General features: G+C 44.3%; 1 protein-coding gene across 1 annotated transcript; it reads left to right on the forward strand.

Annotated features, from left to right (window-relative positions):
• Window positions 1-2163: 2163 nt before the first annotated feature.
• On the forward strand, window positions 2164-8968 carry POLR3F (RNA polymerase III subunit F). The gene is made up of 9 exons (XM_059468292.1): window positions 2164-2228; window positions 2619-2736; window positions 3563-3630; window positions 3750-3817; window positions 4074-4186; window positions 4664-4807; window positions 6693-6800; window positions 7539-7730; window positions 8274-8968. The coding sequence occupies exons 1-9, from the start codon at window positions 2173-2175 to the stop codon at window positions 8349-8351; spliced, it is 945 nt and encodes a 314-aa protein (XP_059324275.1). The 5' UTR covers window positions 2164-2172; the 3' UTR covers window positions 8352-8968.
• Window positions 8969-13103: the final 4135 nt, after the last annotated feature.

Consider the following 13103-nt stretch of genomic DNA (forward strand, 5'->3'; position numbering starts at 1 on the left):
GATCTTGGCAATTGATGTTCAGGGCTAGGAAACACATCTGGGCTACAAGGGTTTGGCTCTGTCACCAACCCTCCAGTGCTTCAGGGACCCTCTCAGGGCAATCTGTCCCAGTGCTCCTTTACAGGCTGAGGGTGAACTTTTCCCCTGGAAGCCTGGAACTTCCCGTGCCCCAGATTCTCTCTGTTGCCTCCTGCCCCATTTTTGGGCACCACTGAGCCCAGCTCGGTCCATCCTCTGACCCCACCCACCAACCATGGGCGGATCAGCTCTGTCCCTGACCCGAGGGGGCGTTCAGCCTTCCCTGATGCTCTTGGCATCCCAAAGCTACAGCGGGCTCCTGGGGAAACCCAGGGCACTGGGAATATTCCTCTGTCTGCTCTGGGGTGCCCTGACCCCCAGGGGAGCTCTGACTTTGACCCTCACTTATGGAGAAAGTTTCCTAGACTTCAAGATAGACCAGAATCCACAAAAGTGTGAAATAAATTATAGAGAGCAGTATAGGTGTATGATCACTTGGTGAGAAATTTAGGTTTTGGGATTTTTAGTCTGTTGTGGATGGAAGCAAGATGGAGGGCACAGGGTGTCATCCAGGGTTTCTTCTTCATGCTTCTTCTTCCTTCTTCTCCATGGGTTTGGGTGGCATTTTGTAATTGGGCAGAAAAGTCCACATTGCAGGCTCTTTAAGATCAGTTATATGATTTATGTTATACAATAATTTGTGCTAAAGGAAATTAAAACCATAGCATCTTGGGCACCAAGCCAGTGTTGGACAAATAAAGAATGGAGATTCAAACACCAGGAGGACACTGTCTCCAGGGATATTTCAAAGATGTATATTTCAATGAATTTTTTCATCTGACAAGACCCCAGCAGGAGGCATTTGATAGGCATCATCAGAAGTTCATGCCAGGAAGTTTTCACCTGACAGGATTCCAGGAATTATCCACCGCTTCCAGTAAACATGGCAGCAAAACGAAAAACTACAATAATATGCTAAAATATGCTAAAAAAGAGCCCCTTCCAGAGCCCAAAGGACTGTATAAAACAGACCCCTTTGAAATGGCATTTCAGAGACCCACAAGGACTTTGGTGCAATAGGGACCAAATCCTGAGTCTCCTCAACCCTGATCACCTGGCCCAGAGTCGACTCACTTGTGTCTTTTTCTGAACTTATACTTAGATAATTTAATACATTTCCTTAATTATTAATTAGAGTATTCATTTATAACAAGTTATTAGGTTAAAAAGTAAAATAATCTAGGTGTCAGCTCTTAATTGGATAGTTTAGTCTTAAAAGACTTTGTAACAAGAGATAGGATTTTTCATGAAACATGTCTGTGACAAACTTTCCTTAGGATTTTTCCTCCTGAGAAGCTGGGAGGCCTCAGGAACAAAATGTAAACATTGATTATCTGCTGCTGTGGAATGCAACAGGTGCATCTGTGATTGGCCCATGTGGTTGTTTCTAATTAATGGTCAATCACAGTCCAGCTGTGTCTCTCTCTGGTCAGTCACAGGATTTTGTTATTCATTCTGTTCTTTCCCTTTCCTTGCTAGCCTTCTGATGAAATCCTTTAGTATAGTTTTAATGTAATATATATAATAAAATAATAAACCAGCCTTCTAAACACGGAGTCAGATCCTCGTCTCTTCTCTCATCCTGGGACCCCTGTGATCACCCCTACAATAATTGGCCATTTTATGCCTTCTTATAAAAAGCTGCCAAACTCACCGTAATGAGACTTTTACTGATAAGAAATAATAAACACCTGAATCCGAACACCAATTACTGTCTCAATTGCCTTCAACCCAAACCCACAAACCCCAACAACTAACACCCCACGGGCTCCCTCCGGCCTTTTGGGATCGCATCAATGGAATGGGGACGGCCCCACCGGCACCTCTGTCCGCTCCAGGGCGCGGCCCCCACACCTCTCTCCGCTCCATCGCAGCTCTCCAGCCCCTGCTCACCCGCTGGATCCCTCTGGATCCCGGTCAATCCCTCTGGATCCCGGTCAATCCCTCTGGATCCCTTCCGGTCCCGCCGCTCCCGCTCCGTTTCCAAGGACGCCGCTCCCGTCCCGCATTGGCCGTTGCTACGCAACCGACACCGCCCGTCCCTGCCGTCGCGCGTCTCTGACGTCATCTCTCCGCGCCGGGGCCAGCCGCGCCATGGCGGAGGTGAAGGTGAAGCCGGAGGTGCCGGATCCCATGGACATCGAGAGCAGGTGCTGCGGGCGCCCGCAGGCGGGCATGGGGTGGCTGTGTGGAGGCCACGAAGGGTTCTGGGGCCGGGGGCAGCAGGCGTGGCGGGGCCGCGTCGTTCAAGGTCTGACGGGGGTGGTTCGACGCCCCAGTGTTAACGAGGAGACAGATGCTGAAGGAGAGGGTGGTTGGGGACACGGAGAGTTTCGTGCTTAAAGGGCACGGAGGGTTGGGTCAGGTCACTTTCGGCTGTCCCGGAGTTTTTCTGGTCTTGGAAAGGGAAATCGAGCTGAAGAAGCAATTGATGGATACTTTTCCCCCGAGTTGCTCCTGTCGCTCTCTTCCATCCTGACCCCAGTGCTGTTTGGATGAAGCACAGCACGAGTTTTAAAGTTGCTTCTCTCCTCCTGCAGGATCCTTGAGCTGTGCCACCAGTTCCCCCATGGCATCACGGACCAGGTGATCCAGAATGACATGCCTCACATGGAAGCCCAGCAGAGAGCTGTGGCCATCAACAGGCTGCTCTCCATGGTAGGGACAGCCCACCTTCCTCATCCTCCTCAGCACATTCCTAACCACAAGGCTCATTAGGGATGGGGAGTTAATTAGCTGTGGAGAAAAAGAGGGATGTGAGCCCTTCTCTCATAGGTGGGGGTGTTCTCTGAACCCCCCATGAAATCCCAAGCTTGTGGATTGCTCTGAAGGCATTCAGGAACCTGCCAAACCTGTAAGAACCAAGGCTGTAACTGCAGGAAAGGACCAGCTGGCAATGAGAGTGAATGTTAATTAATTAGGCTTGTCCAGTTGCTTTCCTCTTCAAAATAAGAAATAAGGTCTTTGCCTGGCCGCAAGCATGGAGAGCAGAACAATCTCTTTGCCAGTAATTTGCTTCTAAAAATCACTGCCCATCAAAGTTGGCAGCTTTCCAGTGATTGCCACTTAGTAAAAAGCAGAATTTTGTTGCTGGAACTTGGAATTGTTCCAGAGCTCCACTGTGATTTCTGGGTTTCTGTGCAAATGGGTGCTTTGGTGGAAAGTGAGAGCAAAGTGTACCAGAACTGGATGTCCCTTGTCAGCCATGGCAAAGTCAGGAGAAATAATAGGAATTGTGTGGGTGTTGTGGGAAGGGTCAGGAGCTGTTTGTTATTTCTGACAGCTGATGATAAGGGGAAATGTCAAGGGAAAACAAAATATCCTCAAGGCTGTTGTTATTTCCAGTGGTTAGAAACATTATTTTTCCTTTTTTCTTTATTTAGTTGACATTAAACAAGGTTTTTATTTTAGAATTTCAGAATATTCTTCTAAAACACCCGAAACAAGCTGTTTGAAGGAAAGTAAATGTGTCCATCTCTCCTAGGGGCAGCTGGACCTTCTGAGGAGCAGTGCAGGTCTCCTGTACAGGATCAAAGATTCCCAAAATGCAAGGTAAGCCTGTGTCTGCTGGGGAGGTGTGTTGGGAACACAATTCTTGTTTAAAACAAATCCAACTTCTTTCAAATTTTGGACCTTTTAAAAAAATCCTGCTGTCTGTCTTGTTTTGACAGTAAAATGAAAGGTTCTGACAATCAAGAGAAGCTGGTTTACCAAATCATAGAGGATGCAGGCAACAAAGGTACTTTAAATTATCATTGTGAATGGTACTAACTCTGTCCAAAGTCATAAATGCTTGCCCAGACAAAAAAAAAATATAAAATCGAATGCCCCATACCTGCTTGCTTTCCCCCAATCCCTTCTGTCCATTCCGTCCCTTTTGCTGGGAGTGGCAGGCAAGCAATCCAAGCAGTGTTCTGGTGTGACTTTTGGTTGGTATGCATGGAAACAAATGGTTTCTTCTATTTATTTCTGTTCACTTCTCTGTTTTTGAACAGGTATTTGGAGCAGGGACATTAGGTACAAAAGCAATCTGCCTTTAACAGAGATCAACAAGATACTGAAAAACTTGGAAAGCAAGAAATTAATTAAAGCGGTTAAATCTGTGGCAGTGAGTATTTTGTGACATTTTTAAACAATTTCAAACATCTGCTGCATGGTTTGAATGTTTTTAACAGGGCTCTAGGGCAGGGACAGCTGGAGGCAAAATGAATTTTCTCTTTGTGCACCAGTGTTTGACTCTCTGCCTTTAGTGTGCAGGTTTGAGGTGCAACAGATTCTGTGTCCACAGGTCAGCTTTCTGCTGTCTGTCTGCAGTTACCTGGTTCTCACTGGGTCTGCTAAAGCAGGTGGGGGTAGAGAAGTTGGACACAGCAAAGCAGTAGCTTTTTTGTGTTCATGTGACAGATGCTGGCTTCATCTGGTCTGTTATAAAGTGATTAGGAATCAAAATGGGTTCATCTTCTCTTTTATCTCTGAGAGTCAAACAATAAGAGTAATAAGAATCTTTTGCAGATTATCTGCTTGTATGTCCCATCCTTGTGAAGGAGGGATTTGTTGTTGGGAGCTGAATCTTTCCCTCCTCCAGGCATCCAAGAAGAAGGTCTACATGCTGTACAACCTGCAGCCCGACCGCTCCGTCACTGGAGGGGCCTGGTACAGTGACCAGGATTTTGAGTCTGAGTTTGTGGAGGTGTTAAATCAACAGTGCTTTAAGTTTCTGCAGAGCAAGGTGAGTGCCAAAGGCACCTGCCAGGTGCCAGGCAAGGCTTAGGTGTTCCATAAGTGTTGGCCATTACTGCAGCTAGATTCACAAATCCATACTGGAGTATTATTTTTGTCACAGTAGGTGTGATGGTGTTGTATTTAAGGATGGAGATTTTTACACCCTGAACAAGGAGGGAAGACTTTTATCCCCAAGGTCCAATGACAAATTTTCCTAGGTGACCCAAAATTGTATGTTCCTAAGACCCAGCAACCCGGGAAAGGGGAATTTGTGTGTTTTATCCTGGAAGGGAGGGGTGCAGGATCCCTTTAAAAACAGAAATGGGCATGAGGGGAACACCTTTGTTCTCCCTGGATGCCTGAGGGGATTGCCTGGGGCAGGTCTTCAAGTCATACCCGATGTGAAAAATGCCAGTCACTTGTTTCTAAAATTTTCAAAGTTTAATAGTAATAAAATGGTTATAAAAATAGTGATATAATTAGAGTAATAATAATTTGGATAACTAGGATTTAGAACAACATGAGACAACAGAAACAAAGAGTTATGGACAGTCTGGGTATCTCTTTCTGGGCAAAATAAGCCTGGAAAAGGACAAATGTTAACAGAGGATTAACCCTTAAAAGCAACAGCCTGTTGCATATTTACACACCTCACACATGATGCATAAATTCCATTCAAACACAGGATTCTGTCTGGTCAGTGTCAGCTTCTTCCTCTGAATCCTGACAGCACCTTCAGGGCTGAGCAAGGCAGGAAGAAGTTCATTTCTTCTGATAATGGGGCAATAAATTCTCTTTCTCGGAAAGATTCAGGTGTCCTGTGGCTGCTATCTTGGTGCAAGTCCTCTCTTTAAAAAAAGTATCTTACATAGCATAGTTTCTATTTTAACATTTTGTTATAACCTAAAACTATATTTAACACACTACTTGAGAAAATTAATACAGCATAACTTTCTAACACAACACATATAATATTCATTTTAATATTTGCAAAAAGCCAATCATAAAATATGCATTTTTCACACCCAAGAAGCTGCATTTTGCATTCCAGACCTGCTCCAGAGGGAATTTTGCAATACCTTTTCCAGCTGAGGAGGAGTCAGAGGCTCTCTCCACGATTTTGCAGCCGCCTGCCGTTTGTTTGTTGAGGAAGGGGTAGACCTGCAACTTCTCAGGAAGTTTTTTCCAGTGTTTTTGGCAGTATTGGAGCCTTTTGGCCAAAAATTGTTTGTCCAGATTTTGTTTTGTCCCTGTCCCCCTCTGATTGTTGTTTGTGGAGCTCTGGAACCACGGAGTCTGTTATCTTTTATTTGATATTTTTTCGCTTCTGACTTCTTCCATTTTGTCTCTTATTGGTGGAAGGAGATTATGCATTTTAGAGTCTCCACCCCTTATAATTGTCTTAAACTAAGACACAAACCAGGCAGCAAAGACCACAGGACCAAAAAATCTAGGAAAAGTCACTGTGGTTTCTGCAGAGCACCTCATTTCTGAGAGGGTGTAAGGCAGCTGGCAGTCAGGTAGCTCTGCCTAGAACCTAGTCCCTGGTTCATTAAATATGTCTGCAGATTCTAGCATTTGTCTGTTCCATTATAATATATTTTTAATTGGCTCTAGGTACAGCAGAAACTTGGGGGTTTTTTTGTCAACAAAATGCCAAATGTTGGTTCATATTAATCTGAACTACAGTGTAAATTTTATGTAATTTATTATAAAATTATATGTGATTGTGCACTGCATTGTCTCACATACACCAGTTTAAGTGGTTTTAAATGCTAAACATGTCCCAGAAATGGAAAACAAGTTTTGTTTTTGAGTCTGCCTGGAACTGAACCACAAAGGAGGTTCATGGCAGTGGGTGCTGACTCTGACCAACCTTTGCTTTTTCTCAGGCAGAGGCAGCTCGAGACAGCAAACAGAACCCCATGATACAGAGGAACAGCTCGTTTGCCTCATCCCACGAGGTGTGGAAATACATCTGTGAGCTGGGCATCAGTAAGGTCAGAACAGATTCATCTCACTGCTGTTCAAATTGTCAGTGCATGATGAGCTCTAGGAGCTGGCTGCTGCAAACTTGCTGCAGGTCTCATAAGTGTTTCAGCACCCCACAGCTTGTGTAGTGGGGGTGAGCTTTGTGGCTTTATTGCTTTTTGGGGAGGGTCATTGGTACTGCCTAGCACACCAGGATAGCTTGTGGGTTTTCAAAAATGTGTTTTTGAAAACACGGGTTTTCAGAAATGTGTAAAAGAATTACCATTCGCATCCTCGTGAACTGTCTCAGCTGGTTTAGATTTCATCATTTCTCTTAAGTTTACATATGCACTTCAAGGAACTTTAGGGGAGGGGAAAAAAGAAGGGGAAAAATATCCCACCATTACTGGGTATATCGACAAGTATATCTTTAGCAGTCTTGTCTTTTTCTTCTTTCACAATTGTTTTCCTGCAAAACTGAAACTGTATTGTGCTAGGCTGATGGAGACATCTCAGGTGCACAGGGAAGTTCTTTTTGGTAAGACCAAGGCTAGTGCAAATCAGAAATGCTCAGGAGGTAGGAGGTATTAGAATTCCTTTTCTTTTTGCACCTGCACAACTCCATAAAGTTCCCAGTGAGACTGGTGTCTTTTTCTGGACTAGGTTAGAACTCTATGGATTTGTTACTCATGGTGTTTGCTCCTTTCCTCCTTGCAGGACTCACTGGCACATCTTACCTATCATCTATTTCACAAATTGTTTCTTAGGTAGAGTTGTCCATGGAAGACATTGAGACCATTTTGAACACTCTGATCTATGATGGCAAAGTGGAGATGACCATCATTGCTGCCAAGGAGGGGACAGTGGGCAGCGTGGATGGGCAGATGAGGCTGTACAGAGCTGTCAGTCCTCTCATCCAGCCCACTGGATTGGTCAGGACACCCTGTGGACTCTGCCCTGTGAGTAATTAATTCTGTGTATCATTAGTGGTGCATGCAGCTCTTGAACGCAGGCCTGCAGTGCCCACATGGCAGAGGGCAAGCTCAGGGCTGAGCCAGCTGTGCTTCAAAGCTGCCTGTGAGGAACAGGTTCTGGTTTTGGTCTGAACAACTGCTCTGCCAGGTGTTCCCCACTCCCAGCCTGTCTCTTTACTGGACTCTATATGAAGATGCTGTCAAGTGTAGCCTGTTCCAAATCATGTTACTGTGTTTCTGATCTGTGTTTATACCAAGCGAAATGATTTCTGTCTAGCTTTTGGTCTCTCCTCCCAAGTCTCCTTTACCTCCCTGTAGGTAAAACTTGCCAGCATGTCCCTTTGTGGTGGGATCTGTTTTTCTCTTCTCCTTCAGAGCTGCCATAAAACTTCCTAGGTTTTGGCCTCTGTTAGACTAATGCTGATCTACTGGGAAAAAGCAGAAAAATGTGAGCATGTTACACACAACAAGCACCATCCCATCCAACTGGAAGTAATTACTCTGCTGACACAGAGCTTTCTTTTGCAGGTTTTTGATGATTGTCATGAAGGTGGTGAGATTTCTCCATCAAACTGCATTTATATGACAGAATGGTTGGAGTTTTAAAGTGAAAGGAAACTGTAAACTGGATTCATCCTTCACAGCCAAAGTGACAAAGCACGTTGCTTTTTTTAAAAGCGGACTTGTAAATTTGTAAGCAACTTCAGGACATGGAGTGACAAAGCAGCCATGTGGCAGTTGTGTGAGCTCTCCTGGGAGTGGACTGGAAGTGAAATCAGTGCTGAAGATCAAGGCTGAAGTGGAAATGTAGATCTGTTCTTCAGTCAAAACTGGAGATGGCAATGAAGGTGGTTAATAAAACAGATTTCTAAGCAACAGTTCAAAATAAAGTTCAAACAAGGTTGAGACATTTTAGTCTTAACATTTATCAGTCCCTCACAGCTGATCAGAAAAACTTTTAACAAGTGGTACCAAGAATGAGATCCCAAATTTTGCTTTCAGATTAATGCTAGTGATAGATCCTTAAGTTCTAAAGCTGACACTTTTCTCCCATGATAGATTCCATCGAAGACTATGAATCTGAGGTGGGAAAGTTTCTGAATATGTCATATTCAGAATCTGAATATGTCAAACACTTACTGGTTCTTTATTATATATATATGGTTCTTTATTATCTTTCTTACCTGCTTATTTATCATTAAACCTGTGATTTTTCCTATGTACATCTGTGCTTCATTTCCTGTATTGCTGCCTGCTGTATTTATTCCTCCATCATCCAATTCCTGGTGGTGTTTTCTGCAGCTGTGTTACAAACCTGGATGTCTCCACTGAAATTTTGAGTAGAGGTGTTCTGGAAAGATATGTTCTCCACAAGAGAAAGGGTTGCTCTGGCCTGATGATACAGAGAAAATTTTTATGGATTCCAGCATCCAGAGTTGCAGAGGGCTGGAATGACACACTAGGAGCCAGCGTGGAGTGCACAGGGGTTGTGCACAGGCTGCCCCCCTTGCACCACTTGCCTGTGCCTTCAGCTGCCTCTGGCCAGGCTGAATCTCACCACAATTACTCAGTATCTTCACAATGGTCTCCCAGCACTGGGGAGCAATCAGGGGGTCAAGCATAACACAGGGCTTGTTGCATCTGGCTATTTTCAAATATGTCTGGCTAAAAATAAGCCCTCTGGGCAGTGTGTTGGGAGGGTGGTGGGAAAGCACCTCTGTGGCTGTTAGCAGCATCCTGCGTAACCTGACAGAGGGTTAACGTAGATTTTGGATCAGTTTACATCATAAAGGTAATGAGAGTTTTTACATCTGCATTTTCAATACTGTCCAGGAGACTGGACTTTCTAAAAGCAGTCTGGATCACATATGAAAGTGTTCAAATCTTGCTTGATTGCCATTTCCCTTCTTACAGCACGGATGGAGGACAGAGGCTAATGAGGGTGCTGTACAAAGAATAAAAAATCTTCCATGGTTCCTGTCCCATGCAGGGAGGGTATGGATGCAGAGAGAAAGGCTCCTTGTGTGGGAGCAGTTAGGTGTGTACTGGAGCAAACAATGAACTCTGATAAGCTGCTGGAAAGTCCATGGAGGGGCTGTGATTGTCCCAGTGAGGTGAGCACTGCCAGCAGGCTCTGCTTTTGCTGCAGTGTTGTCTCCAGGTGAAAGGGATGCATATCTACAGAGGCTGAAGGGCTCTGAGGAAAGAGATGTGGGAGTGAAATGACTGGAGCTTTGTTCTTCCTCTGCCCCCTTTAACCACTCAGCACAGAGAAGCCAAGGGAAAAACGCTGCTCTCTTCCCTGGAAGGAGCCTTGGGTCAGACACCCTTTATTCCACCCAAGGTAATTTCATTGAGGTGTGGGGTTGGGTTGTCTTTGTCTTCCTGTCTTCAAAGGGGACCTGACACAATGGGGTCCTGAGCCTGCTGCTGCAGAGATAACACCATGTTTGTGCTCCACTGCAGCTAGGAGATAACTTCCAGGGAAACAGCAGGGCTTTATCATGCAGGTATGTCATTTTATGCTCTATAATCACATTCATTGGCAATAAGAAAAAGGAGAGAAAGCTTCTCCTCAGTGAACAGCTTTAGGAAGTAGATAGACGGTTTATTAAGCTCTTTAAATTTTGGCATTGAGTTTATCTGGCTTAGATGACCTTTATGGTATCTGAAAGTTCTTAGCATTGAAGCTGTAACAAGACTTCTCAGATTTGGAGAAACGTGCCTATAAGGGAAAAGCAATTTCAATTTAGTTTCTTACAGATAGCAATCTGTCTATTTCTATATGAATCAGAGGAATGATCTTTCTGTCACTCTGGTTCTTCATGAACCTGGCTGATCTATCAGCCTGACATTCTTATCTGAAAAGGGAGTAAATGCTAAAAGGTAGTATTAATAGTGTCCTGAGTTGTGTCAGTCTTCTCCTTAGGGCAAAGCTGTCCCTATTCCAAACTGGTATGAAATGTAATGTTTTGAGGAAGCTACTACAGTAGCTCTAGTACTCAATATCAAAACACATGTGTAGAAAGCTGAAGTATCCCTTAAACATGGATGACAAATAGGAAGCATGATCTACTAATTTATTTTCACAGGCCTCATGCACGAGGTCAGAGCTCAGCTGCTGCAGGACCACGAGATCCCTCGTGAGCTGGAGAGAGCTCATCCTTGTTTTCATGAGCCCCGATCCTGCTGACAACTCTCTTTTGAGTGGTTTCCTCACTAGTAGTAGCCAGCTGTCCAAAGGCAAGCTGGAGGGTGGGCACACCCAGATGCCACACGGGATCGACGGCAAAATTGTGCTTTAATTCCAAGACAAACACTGACCACGGTAGCTGGCTGCACTGAGAACTGACAGTGTGCAGCTGGCAGCTATTGCCTGGCATGTGCAGCCTTTACACTCCAAAGTTTAAAACATGAAGGTGAATGGCAAACTTGAGGCTTTGGTAGTGAAAACATTTTCCCCGTGGCTGAGTGGCTGTTTAGATTTTTCCTGAGTTTGGTTGTTTGGCTGCGGGTTTTGTATTTTTACTCAGATGGTGAGTGACACACTGGAGGTGTAATTGTGGTTCCTCTGGTGCTGCTAGAGCACCATCTCCTGTCTCTTCCTGGGATGGCTCCAACAGGGAAAAAGCTCTGTCTTAAGCCATACCGGTATCTTTTTTGCCTCCACATGCAGAGCAGATTTTGGGAAGAAACTGTAGTGAGTGAAGACAAGAGGGTCTCCTATTGCTGCTAAACACTTGATGCTTTGAAAGAGGGTACAGACACCTCAAACAGAGCTGTCCTCTGCCACACACAGACCACCTTTCCCTCCGCTTGCTCTGCTTGGCTCGGACTTTCTGTCATTTCACCTGTGAGAAATGCATGGCTGGACCCTCCTCAGACACACTTGAGCCCAGCTTAGCTTGCAGCCTGGAGGAGACTCAAAGCTCCAGAGGTGGTGTGCAAGTTCTCGTTGAAAATATTCACTTCCACCGTGAGAAACTTGGTCATTGGACTTTGCTCACTTGCTCACTCTTCAAGAGGTCTTCTGGGGAATGGGGAGGACAGGAACCAGAGCTCAAAGCTCTCTTCTCTTTCAGCTGTTAAACACAAACCAAGTTTAGGCTTGTATAGGCAGCCTGTGGTGTTCTCCTTTCTCCCACTTTTTGAGCAAGCTTGTGCTTCTTTCAGGAAATGCTTTTGGGAAAGCTTTTATTTGGGTTATTTGTTCCACAGACACAGAGCTTTAAGGCTGTGCTCCTCTTCCAAAATAATTTGGTTCAACCCAGCAGACAGGTAAACACCACACAGATGTTCCCTAACTTCCTCCCCAGTGGGATGGGAGAGACAATTGTAAAAAAAAAGTAAAGCTTGTAGGTTCAGATGAACACTGTTTAACAGGGCAGAAAAGGAAGGGAAAATAATGGAAAGGGATTATATAAATCATGTGATGAACAATACAGTTGCTCCTCCTCCTGATCATTGCCCAAGGAGTGCCAGAGCAGTGGGCTGCAAACCAGCAGCCAACTCTCCCCTGTTTTATTGTTCAGCATATGATAAGGAATAAGGAATATTCCTTGAGCCACTGGGGATCAGTTGTCCTGCCTTTGTCCCCTTTCAAATCATTGTGCAGCTCCAGCTTCCTGGCTGGCAGGAAGAACCTGAAAAATCCTTGACTTAGCATAAGAATTGCTCAGCAAGAACTAAATTATCAGGGTGTTATTAACATCTTCCTAATCCTAAATCAAAAAATGCAGCACTAAACCAGCTCCGAGGGAGGAAAATTAATTCTAAAAGTTGAAAGCAGGACACAAACTCAAAATAGTTGCTCAACATTTTAGTGAATCTAATGTTTGCAGGGGGTGCACTGTGGCCTTGAAGCCCTGGGTCCTGGTAAGACTCTTTGCTGTTGAGATGTGGCAGTGGGAGGAAGCTGTAAACAAACAGACAACTTCAGAAAAGTAAATTTTCTTTGCCTCCTACTTGGAGAGCCAGTCCTGGGCTGAGAATGTTCATCCTACACCTGACAATGTTAGCAATACTAGTAGTTTGAATTTTACACACTTTAGCATACACACATCAGTAGTATGCTACTATTAGTATGAACTAATGTTCACCTCAGACAGCATTTCATTTTGCTTTGTTTTGGACCTGGAACTGTACTCTGCACATTCCAAACACAGATTTCTGTTGCATTTAAAAGAAAGAAAACAGGAAATCACTTGTTTTTAAAATTTTAAAAGTCTAATAGGAATAAAATGGTTATAAAAATTGTAATACAATTAGAGTAATAGTAATTTGGACAATTTGAATTAGGACAATATGAGACAATAGAAATAAAGAATTATGGACAGTCCGGGTACCTCTTTCTGGGCA

Source organism: Ammospiza nelsoni, chromosome 3 (genome assembly GCF_027579445.1).
Source record: "Ammospiza nelsoni isolate bAmmNel1 chromosome 3, bAmmNel1.pri, whole genome shotgun sequence".
NCBI lineage: Eukaryota > Metazoa > Chordata > Aves > Passeriformes > Passerellidae > Ammospiza > Ammospiza nelsoni.